This window comes from Crinia signifera, chromosome 7 (genome assembly GCF_055691185.1).
Source record: "Crinia signifera chromosome 7, ASM5569118v1, whole genome shotgun sequence".
Taxonomy (NCBI): domain Eukaryota; kingdom Metazoa; phylum Chordata; class Amphibia; order Anura; family Myobatrachidae; genus Crinia; species Crinia signifera.
Genome location: NC_139223.1, coordinates 145960978 through 145973139, shown reverse-complemented (window position 1 = coordinate 145973139; position 12162 = coordinate 145960978). Strand labels below are relative to the sequence as shown.

At 42.2% G+C, this 12162-nt stretch overlaps 1 protein-coding gene across 1 annotated transcript in view; it reads right to left on the bottom strand.

Moving 5' to 3' along the window:
- Positions 1 to 3053: 3053 nt before the first annotated feature.
- Positions 3054 to 12162, bottom strand: part of TTC21B (tetratricopeptide repeat domain 21B) — a 110492-nt gene continuing 101383 nt past the window's right edge. The window contains exons 28-29 of the mRNA XM_083153910.1: positions 7390 to 7457; positions 3054 to 3679 (exon numbers count right to left, since the gene is read on the bottom strand). Of these exons, the coding sequence (XP_083010036.1) occupies positions 3602 to 3679; positions 7390 to 7457 (146 nt within the window). The 3' untranslated portion in view covers positions 3054 to 3601. The remainder of the gene's footprint in view (positions 3680 to 7389; positions 7458 to 12162) is intronic.

Genomic DNA, 12162 nt, shown 5'->3' with positions numbered 1-12162 from the left:
TAGGTGTTCGTTCATTACCGGTTCAGCTATCTTTAAGATAGTACACCAATGTACGGTGCACTATATATCAATGTTTACAGCTGCAGGCATCTTTGTCCCATTAACATCCACTGTCTTGGCTGCTACCAGCTCCGTCTGTGCACAGGAGACCTCAAAATAGTAAGTACACTGGAGCTGGGACTGAAGAATACTGGATCTACAGTACTATATTATATTGAAGTGAAGTTTTTTTGGAGATCCCATCATATGTGTTCGGACTACTTTGCCTACAACGCCAGTATGATTGTTCCTTTTTGTATTGTATCTATTGCTGGTTGGTCACATTTTGTTCAATCTTAGGCTGATTTTTGGTGCGGCGCCTGAGGTCAACTTCTCGTTTTCACGTATATTGTAACTTTTTCTGTTCTATGCCCGAGACTTTGCCACAGACCTCAGCATTTGAATGGATACTTAGTTCGGACATTCCCTATTCCCTACCAGGACTCGGTCTAGACCCATTGATAAAAACTACACTTCATCTTAGAATAAGAGCCAAGAAGCAGAGCGAGAGAGAGAAAGAGACTACATTCCCACAGAGAAAGAGAGTTACTTCCCGGGTCAAGAGGCACTCCAAACTGTGACATTATCAGGTGATTACTGCAGTCATCAGTTGTATTGGGGGATTTAGCACTATGTGAAGTTTCTTTATGCCTGGTACACACCAAAACGATGCAGGTCGTGTGCAGATCATATGATCGTCTTACGATCGGCACACAATCTGAATCTAATCCAATCTCCACCTGTACCCAGCTGAATGGCCATTTCTAAATCCAACCTGCTGTAGGTAGGATCTGTGAAACGACCAAACAACCCGCAGGGTTGCAAATCGGATCAGAAATGGCCCAAAACATGCCCAATTTACATACAATCGGTTGAGATTGTATCCCCAAAAAAATCTACAGTTATATAAACGGGAAACGGTTAAGGAAGGAAAATATTGGCCCACATAAAATAAGCAGGGTACCCTGGTAATAGAAGGAAAAGGGAAAGCAGAATTATTCAATTAATTTTTGCTTAGGGAAGAATCTTCAGAGGATCTCCCACAGATTAAAGCCTCGGCTTTTGATTGCTCCCAAACTGTATGTTTGAGTGAAGAAATAGTCAAAAATAGATTACAGAACCTAAATAGTAACAAATCTCTTGGCCCGGGCGAAATACACCCTAGGATACTAAAAGAATTGAGTTCTGTCATCGCACTACCATTATATCTGGAATTCGAGGAATCAATCAACTCAAGGATGGTACCAATGGACTGGCGCTTAGCTAACATAGTACCAATATGGAAGAAAGGTAGCAAAACTAGCCCTAAAAATTATAGGCCTGTCAACCTTACATCCATTGTGGGAAAAATATTAGAGGGAATAATAAGAGATAGTATACAAAATTTCTTAGAAGAACATGAAAAAGTGATAAGTAAGGCTCAGCATGAGTTTGTCAAAAATAGATCATGTCAGACTAATTTAATTAGCTTCTATGAAGTCAGTAGGTGGCTGGGAAATCTGTTGATGTAATCCTGCTTGATTTCGCTAAAGCTTTTGATACGTGCCTCATAAAAGGTTATTTATGAAAATAGGTAATTTAGGGTTAATAGATAAAATTTGTAATTGGATTAAAAACTGGTTGCACAATCGGGGACAGAGAGTGATAGTAAATGGCATACATTCCAGCTTGGGTAAGGTCCAAAGTGGAGTCCCACAAGGTTCTATATTGGGACCCACCTTGTTTAATATATTCATTAAGGATATTGGAAGTGACATAGTGAGTAAAATTGCAATATTTGCAGATGACACGATATTGAGTAAGGAAATTAACTCAGGAGAGGATGTGGAAATACTACAAAGTGACTTAAATAAACTGGAAACATGGGCGGAAAGGTGGAAAATGCGGTTTAACGTTGAAAAATAATTCATTATGGGAACAAAAATGCACAAGCTACTTATAGGCTAAATTAAGCTATTATAGGAAATTCTGCTAAAGAGAAGGACTTGGGGGTCATCATAGATGAAAAATTGGGTAATAGTGCACACTGCTCAAGTGCAGCAGCAAAAGCAAACCGGACACTGGCATGCATTAAAAAGGGTATGGATTCAAGGGATGCCAATGTGATAGTGCCTCTTTACAAGGCATTGGTGAGACCACACTTGGAATATTGTGTTCAGTTCTGGGCACCGCACCTTAAAAAGGACATAAATGAATTGGAACAGGTACAGAGAAGGGCGACTAAGCTAGTAAAAGGTCTTGAATCACTAGAATACAAAGATAGGTTAACCAGGCTGAATATGTTTTCACTGGAGAAACGGAGGTTGAGAGGTGACATGATTAGTATGTTCAAATTCAGGTTTGGGAATCATATAGAACTGGGAGATGATTTGTTTCCTAACAGGGCTATACTTAGGACACGCGGGCATGTACTGAGGCTCGAGGAAAATAAATTCCGTACTGAATTAAGAAGAGGATTCTTCACCATTAGAGCAGTAACATTCTGGAACTCATTGCCGGTGGGGTGATTACAGCAACTACTGTTAATAAATTTAAATCAAAACTGAATGCATTTTTGGCCACTAAGGGAATCCTATAGATGTGACTTATTCAAATCAGTAGTTACAAAATAGATAGGTTGAACTCAATGGACTAACGTCTCTTTTCAGCCTTAATTACTATGTTACTATAAATTGTGTGTTTTTAGGCCAAATCGTTCTTGTGTGTACCCAAACATTAAACTTGCTGCCACTAAGGGCCTTATTTTGGTTCCTTTATTTCTGACAAAATCCTTCTTAGATGGACAAAACCATGTGCACTGCAGGGGGGGGAAGATGTAACATGTGCAGAGAGAATTAGATTTGAGTGAGTAATTTTGTTTCTGTGCAGGGAAAATACTGACTGCTTTATTTTTACACTGCAATATAGATCTCACTTTAAAGTAAAACCCCACCCAAATCTAATTCTCTCTGCACAAGTAACATCTGCCCCACCTGCAGTGCTCATGGTTTTGCCCATCTAAGAAGGATTTTGTCAGAAAGAATGAACCAAAATAAGGCCCTATGTGATTTGACGAAAGTCAAAAGACTGTCTGAATAAATCTCCCTTTTGTTCCATAACATGGCCTGGCACCTATTTAATTAAATACTGCCGCACCTGCTGCATATACAGTACAATAGATTACTAAACCTGGTATCCGGTCAACAGTATCTAGGTCGGCAGTCAAGAAGTTGACCCCTATTGATCAACAGACGATAGGTTGAAACAAGAAAAAAAACTTTTGACAACCATTCTTATGTCTACCTTCAAGATTTCCAGTTAAACATGACTTACATTAGATAGTTTCTACAAAAAAAAAAACACATTTTTTGTAATTGAATAAAAGTGACTTTCCACACAGTACCATTATATAACATACAAATATTTAACACACAATGGAGCAGGTTTCATATAGATAGAGGTGTGATATGTTTTGTCACATGTAAAATGCAACAATACGCATGTAAGTCCCGTAAGGATCACAACTTTGTTATTAACAAATGTTGTGTCAGGCTGTCCCTTTATTTTAGTAAGCCAAGTTTCCTCATGTCCTTAATGCAGCTCTAGACTTGTCCAGAATGTCTTTTCTTATTTTCGGATAAGTCGGGTGAAGTTCTAAGACCTGTTAAAGAATAAAATTAACTTTTTAATAAAAATGTATATCATTTATGAGAAATTCCAGACACACCCTCTTCTCCTGCCCCCCTTGTAATATGGGTGCCATGGTGAGTAATGGTGTAGGCACATATTTTACATACATGCGACCATGTATGTAATATATGTGCTGGATGGTTCCCCCATGAATTGGCAGCACTCTGGAATCAGCTGCTTCACACCCTCCTAAGCCCACAGACTCCTGTGAAACTAGCCAATGGTAGTGTGTGATCTAAACATTGATGCTTGCAGCCCACGTCGTGCGTCCTCAAATTTGGAAAACTCTACACTGACATAATGCGTTATAGAACAATTAAAAAATGTTATATATAAAAAATGCTATTCTTGATGTCCTCTATAAACCAGACTGTAACACATAAGACTCCATACTTAATAGGGGAGTACACAGCACTGCAGCAGGGCTTCCTGCCAGCCATGTCCTCAAACATGATATCACGTCACTGGGACTAGGCCTCCGGAAGATGGAGTAGAGTAATGACCTCTGGACACTACCGTTAGCTCTACAAGCTGCATAATCAGAATACTGTATCCTCTGGGTGATTTGGTTAGCCCTGGAATAGCGCCACTGTCCCCATGGCCTTGTACCCTGGGCAACGGCAGGGCTCGCATATCCTTAGTTACAGCCCTGGGAATACATTTGGTTGTAAGTGAACTTCAGTGTATTTGATGCATGTTGTCAGTATAGGATTTGCAATGGTGGCCACAAAAAATGGTTGAGCCAAAATCTGAACCAATATCTCAAATTTTCACTATGTCCTTACTACACATCTGTATACATCTAACAAACACTGGCTACTGTGCTCTTTTATTATTGGCTATAACATTGAGATTAGATCCATCTATAGATATATGAGAACAACATTATTTGTAATTATGGCCTAAAATAGAAGTGAAATTCTGACATTTACTCTGAGGTAGAAAGAGACCAGACTGTAGGTTTCTTAATACAGGGTCCTTTCCTTCTGCAGTGGTGACACTAATGGTTCACTAAGCTCAAAAAGTGATAAAATGGAGAGTGATATACAGTACAACCAACCAATCAGCTCCTGCCGGACATTTTTCAAACACAGTCTGTGAGATAGCAGGTAGAAGCTGATTGGTTGGTTGATTATCACTCTCCATTTTATCACTTTTTGAAGCTTAGTGCATCTGGCCCAAAGACACCAAAAGGGCAACATGCACTATGTTGAAAAAAGGTCAACATACACAAGGTCAACAGTGACAAAAGGAGGACACAAACATAAAAAGGTTGACGTGAGTTTTTCAGGTTTTTTTTGCGTCACTGTTGACATCCGAGCATGTGGACCCCCAAATAGTATACCAATTTTTTCTCCATGCTTTAGGACAGGTGCATTTCTGCAATCAGTATACTTTACTGTTCCCCATTGAAGTCCACGTAGAGGTGAAAGCATGAAAAAGTTTAAAAATATCTATAAAAAACCCATTGATAAAACTCATGTCGACCTTTCATGTGTTGATCATGGCAATGATCAACACAGGAAGGCTGTGCATGTCGACCATTTGGTGTCTACCTAGACATTTGTGTGTGAGCCATCTGGCTACACGCACACATGCATGCTAACATTTGCTTACATGTAAAAGGCAACATCCAGCAATAAGTCTGTTACATGATATACAAAGCATTTTGGAAAAATAAAGCAGAGAAGTAGGCTAGCTTAGTAATAATAAATGTCATGTCCCTGTGTGAGCTTATTCTCTTTGATTAAAAGTAGAAGCCATCATTAGCATTCCGAGAAGGTAAGACGTTCCTTTTATCTTTAATGCCGTGACTGCTAGAGGAATGCTCTGTTCTCTACTGCTAAAATTTGAATTTTGGTTTTCTCAAAAATCCCCCTTTTCTTACAGTCACGGACTCATATTCAGCTAGATTTAGGTCTGCCATGTAGCACACTAGATACATTTCTAAGCAGCAAATAACGGAAAAGCTGCGGGCCTGCAAAGAAAAAAAAACTAAAAAACAAAACTTCTGATCAGCAAGTTGTCTTGTTTAGTCTGTAGATTCACCATGATACTTAAGGTGCATACACATGGTGCAATTTCAACAGATTCTGATTATGCGATTTGCCTTGAACTCCCCGGAGTCCAGAACCACTGACTTTGATTATATTTCTGTGCAATCTTGACTATAAAATAACACCAGATTGTATACAATATAGTCAAAATTGACCTGCCTGCACAGTCCATTTTTACTTGCCATACCAACCTTGCGGGGGTCACACATTGGCTCCACAAGCTGTATATACACTGTGTGATATGTACTTTTTTCCAGATGTTGACTAAATAGTGTATTCACCATAAGTCTTTATCCTGAATAAAGTCTTCCTGCTGACTACAGTAATCCCCTGAGCCTGTGACAATGGATTACTTTCCGACCGCATGAACTGCCTAGCAGTGGCAGTGATTTCCTATAGGAAGCAATACCGGCTCCTCACAGCCTAAGATGCAATTTCTCTATACTGGGACGGCAGTCCGTCTGCAGTAGCAGAGAGAGTGCTTCCCATGGAAAGCTACTCCCCTGCTATAATATCAACCCCATTTGGCTTCAAGAGGCTGCATCTGATGGCAGTCCCTTGAAAGCAGCCTGTTTTGCAGCACTGGAGGTAAACCCAAAGTCCCACACCCGCTGGGCCTAAGCCTCAGTTCTGGGTGACTTCAGCCATCAATCACCAGGAAGGCAGGGAAGAGGGTGTTGTAGAGCCCCTGGCCAGAAGGGTAATGAGCCGCCACTGGTTGGTACCAAATACATTACAGCATATGGAATATTTTTTGGGGCATGTTATGTCCTGCCATGTCAGTGTTACTTTATAGCAGTGGTTATGCCCTTACAGTGCTGGGTCGTTTCCAAACAACAAAATCACACTACCCACTTTAGATCTGTTAAAAATATTTGGGATGTAAAAATAAAACAAAGTAATAATTATTTTAAATACACAGTATTGAACATAAGCTTCTAACTATTTTACAATCACTTAGGCCCTTCTTCTGATCGGTGCGGCCGGATCCGATTATGCGGCCAGGACCGTGCGTGCGAAACCCCGCCTTCCATACGGATCGCCAACTCCATCCGTACGCGGTAAGAAGCTGGCCGAACGGACCGCACGTGTATTTTTCACGGAATACGTCTCCTCCATCTAAGGGAACCTCCCCCATCATTCGATGGTCGCAGACCATCGAATGCAGGACCGAGTGCTCCACCAGCTCCCGCAACCTCAGACCACACGGACATTTTTACGTGCAAAAGCAGGGATCTGGGCGGGCAGCTGACATCCGGCGATGTCATATGTCCGCCCCCTACACGTGCGTCACGGCCGCATTACCATACGTACGCCCAGCGTTTGCATGGGAACGCCCATGAAACGCGGGGCGTATGCATATGGTAATGAGCCCAAATAGCCCTTCACGCCCCGCTCCACCTCCTGTTCGGAGTGTTCACATATCATGCGGGGTTTGGCCGTACGCCCCGCTCGCACATGCGCAGAGACGCCTCTGCACATGCGCAGACACAAAACATTGGCGGGCCGAACGCACGCGGATATATCTGCACCGACCAGAATAAGGGCCTTATTGTCCTGAATAGTGCTGCAGTTGCACCTATCAGCAATGAGTGTCAAGGGTAATGATTAAACATGCTCTTACCTTATGACAGACATCAATTGCATCAACATATCTCTTAGCCTTCAGGTAGTTAAAAGCCAGTTTATACCCTGAAAATAAATAAATATAGCCATTATCATGCTGCATAGGTGTAACTACTGTATTATCTCTTTTAATTTGGCACTAAGCTAGTATAGGTCTTGAAAACAAAGCTTCTAATGCAGTGATTTTTACCTTGCGGCACACTAATATTTTTAAATTGCCAAGGCACACCATGAGATCCCCACAGGGCAAAACACATTGGCACCCACAGGGAAAAAAAAAAACTATTGGCCCCAAAAATAAAATACACTGGCCCTTTACATGAAAAGAAGAGACCAGTGAATAACAGTTGAGCTGGTGGTAGCTGTAAACTGGTGTTTTGTCTGTTGGGAAAATTATAGTCTGCGCTCTTAGCTGCCTATATTCTTTCAAAAACGGAGGAGACCACCCAGTCTCCTTACAATGGACAATATCTGGGGAAGAGTGTTTTAAAATGAGAATAAGGGCACTATTATTATGAAATGGAAAGAGGCTAATACCCCCCTGTAACTCCCAGTAGATCCAGATGTAGTTGTATTTTTCTTATTGCAACATATGAAATGACAAAAAGAGAGAAAGAGGGCCATACCCCTCGTGTAATCCTGTTTTGGGATTTCAATCACTCTATAATATGATATGGACAATATTATGGTGTTATCCAATCTTCAATTAATCAGGGTATCTCCCCCTTACAATCACACTCACAAAAAGAGCAGATCAAATCGCATTTCAAATGATACTTCCAGGGTCATCAAAAACTGCAATCAGATTATATGAAACGGGGTGCTCCCCCTAAACCATATACTCACAGAGTAGTGGATATCAAGGCGCATAGAACAGGTTCTTTCTCCAGTGTTTTTTTTTACCCTCCCGAACCAAAAATAAATCCTGGATTCTTGTATATATAAACAAGTATCCGTCCAGCCCTAACCGGTTCCATACAGCTCAGTAGCCTCACTCTTTCCAATTCTGTTTTTAAACTGCATGTTTTATAATAAAGGATACTTGGGTACTTATGTAGTATCTGGGCTGCCGATTTTGAAATCGGGTCCATCACATCGCATCGCATACGACCATATCGCATGCGATGCGATGGACCCGATTTTTCCATAGGATTCAATGTTAAAATGGACTGAGTCCATTTTAACATGGAATTCAATGGGAAAAGGGGTCCTTTTCATACCCCTACTATCCAAGTGGGCATGGAGTTGGATATAAACCTGTGGCGAACGTAGCGAACCACCGAGCCCGAAGCGTGGCGAGCGTAGCGAGCCCCGCGAGGGGACACAGAATACCGTCCACTCACGGGGCTCGCTACGCTCGCCACAGGTTTATATCCAACTCCATGCCCACTTGGATAGTAGGGGTATGAAAAGGACCCCTTTTTCCCATTGAATTCCATGTTAAAATGGACTCAGTCCATTTTAACATTGAATCATTTGGAAAAATCGGGTCATCGCATCGCACTGATTGTATGCCTTAAGTTAAGGCATACAATCAAAAAATCGGCAGCCCAGTTACTACATAAGTACCGATACTTGTTTATATATGCAAGAATCCAGGATTTATTTTTGGTTTGGGAGGAAAGAAAAAAACCCACAGGAGAAAGAACCTGTTCTATGCGCCTTGATATCCACTACTCTGTGAGTATATGGTTTAGGGGGAGCACCCCGTTTCATATCATCTGATTGCAGTTTTTGATGACCCTGGAAGTATAATTTAAAATGCGATTTGATCTGCTCTTCTTGTGAGTGTGATTGTAAGCGGGAGATACCCCGATTAATTGAAGATTGGATAACACCATAATATTGTCCATATCAGTGATTGAATTCCCAAAACAGGATAACACGAGGGGTACGGCCCTCTTTCTCTCTTTTTGTCATTTCATATGTTGCAATAAGAAAAATACAACGGAGAACTACATCTGGATCTACTGGGAGTTACAGGGGAGTATTAGCCTCAATTCTTTCCATTTCATAATAATAGCGCCCTTATTCTCATTTCAAAACACTCTTCCCCATATATTGTAGCTGTAAACTGGTTTGGGCATCTCTAGATCTGGGGGCACACTTGAGAACTGCTCAAGGCACACTAGTGTGCCATGGCACAGTGGTTGAAAAACACTGTTCTAGTGAATAACATTGCTCTCCCAAAGAAACCAAACATTTATTAGAGAGCATACATATACGTCAGGCAGGTCCAAACTATGGCCCTCCTGCTGTTATGCCTTACCATAGTTTTGCTATTAGGGGATGCTAAAACTATGGCAATGCATGCTGGGATGTGTAGTTTAACCAAGTGAAATTCTCCAAAAATGGGAATAGCTCTCACTGATGTGTAGTATTATTACATATTACAGAGAAGAAGGGTCCATACAGAATACAGCTCTCAACTCCCACGGATATGTGTTATTACATTACTAATATATATTAAAAGAGGAGCAGGTACAGTTATAAACAGATGGAGCCGTGCTTATTCACAAAGAATGGGACACGTATGTGTGGAACGCTCTAGCGGCAATGGGACTTGCACACATGTGAGGCATTCGCGAGTCCCTTTCTTGGTGAACGGAGTGCGAAACAGAACAATCTGGTGCACGGGGGGACGCCATCTGTATGAGAAGGAATAACAAAGTTCTCAGCTTCTACTGAATTTGTGTTATTACTATTGTATATTAAAGAGGAGAGAGGATCAAACAGTGATATATGAGGGGAATTAAACACCGCTCCTACCTCACACTGGGGTTTATTCTAGTTCATTCTTTCTGACAAAATCCTTCTTAGATGGACAAAACCATGGCCCTTATTCTGATCGGTGCGGTCGGAGCCGATTATGTGGCCAGGACCGTGCGTGCGAAACCCCGCCTTCCATACGGATCGCCAACTCCGTCCGTATGCGGTAAGAAGCTGTCCGAACGGACCGCACGTGTATTTTTCACGGAATACGCCTCCTCCATCTAAGGGAACCTCCCCCATCATTCGATGGTCGCAGACCATCGAATGCAGGACCGAGTGCTCCACCAGCACCCGCAACCTCAGACCACACGGACATTTTTCCGTGCAAAAGCAGAGATCTGGGCGTGCAGCTGACATCCGGCGATGTCATATGTCCGCCCCCTACACGTGCGTCACGGCCGCATTACCATACGTACGCCCAGCGTTTTCATGGGAACTCCCATGAAACGCGGGGCGTATGCATATGGTAATGAGCCCAAATAGCCCTTCACGCCCCTCTCCACCCCCTGTTCGGAGTGTTCACATATCATGCGGAATTTCGCCGTACGCCCCGCTCGCACATGCGCAGAGACGCCTCTGCACATGCGCAGACACAAAACATCGGCGGGCCGAACGCACGCGGATATATCCGCACCGATCAGAATAAGGGCCCATGTGCACTGCAGGGGGGCAGATGTAACATGTGCAGAGAGAATTAGATTTGGGTGAATTTTTTTGTTTCTGTGCAGGGAAAATACTGACTGCATGATTTTACACTGCAATATAGATCTCACTTTGAAGAAAAGCCCCACCCAAATCTAATTCTCTCTGCACAAGTTACATCTGCCCCACCCGCAGTGCACATGGTTTTGTCCATCTAAGAAGGATTTTGTCAGAAAGAATGAACTAGAATAACCCCCCCTGATAGGTGGCATATTTGTATTTATTAAACAGGAGAAGGGGCCATACAGAATACAGCTTCCAGCTCCCACGGATATGTTATTATTATTTATTAAAGAGGAGACCGTACAGTTATATATGAGAAATAACACAGCTCCCACTAATATGATATATTTATAAGAGGAGAGGGAACCATTGTTTTCCTGATACATGACATTGCTCTTTTTTTCCAATAAACCTTTAAAAATTGCATATAAGACTTTTTCCTGCTGCCCACACAAATCTTATGGTCCGTACACACTTGGAGTTTTTGCCCAGCGTGTATGCTGACCAATGATGGGGAGAATCGCTGGGCTGAAAAACGCTCAATGCATACACAATGATCGGTTTTTGCCAGTTGCAGCAATTTTCCCAGGGGTGGACGACTTTCTATAGCAGGACGCTGTGGACAGCGTCCACCCCATCGCTCATCTGATGGTATTACCAGCAGATGAGCGTCTGAGCCAGCAATGATTCGGGAGCGCGCATCACCGCTCACTGCTACCCTGTACACACCGAGCGGCTTTTGGCTGAAAGCAGCTCAAAAGACAAAACTAAGCAGCTAAAAGTCGCCCATCGTGCACGGACCTTAAAACCATAATTAATTGGCCCAGTTAGGATTTTCTGTTCAACATGCTTGATGTAGAGCGACGTTTCATGACTGCACTACAAAAGCCATGTGCACAACTGGACTAATCAGAACAAATCTAAGTAAGCGATTCTCTTTAACAGTACCTAAATTATACTCCAGGTTAGTCACCTTAAAATGCACATTAGCACAGGTCATATGATCAGTAAAAGCAAATCCATTTATACAAAAACCCCATTTAGAGACATATAACCCGAATGTCTCTTATTATTATTGCATAGGACAGTGGTTCCCAAACTGTGCGCCTAGGCTCCCTGGGGTGCCTCGGAGCACTTGCAGGGGTGCCTCAGGTTGGTGGTCCAGAAGCAATTCAAGTTATTTATGGCCAATGAAATAGGCAAAATCAGTGCTTTTGGCTTCCAATTAAGAATATGTGGGTAAACAGAAGTGAATCATGTTTCTCACCACATAAGTGGACCTAAGGAAAACATT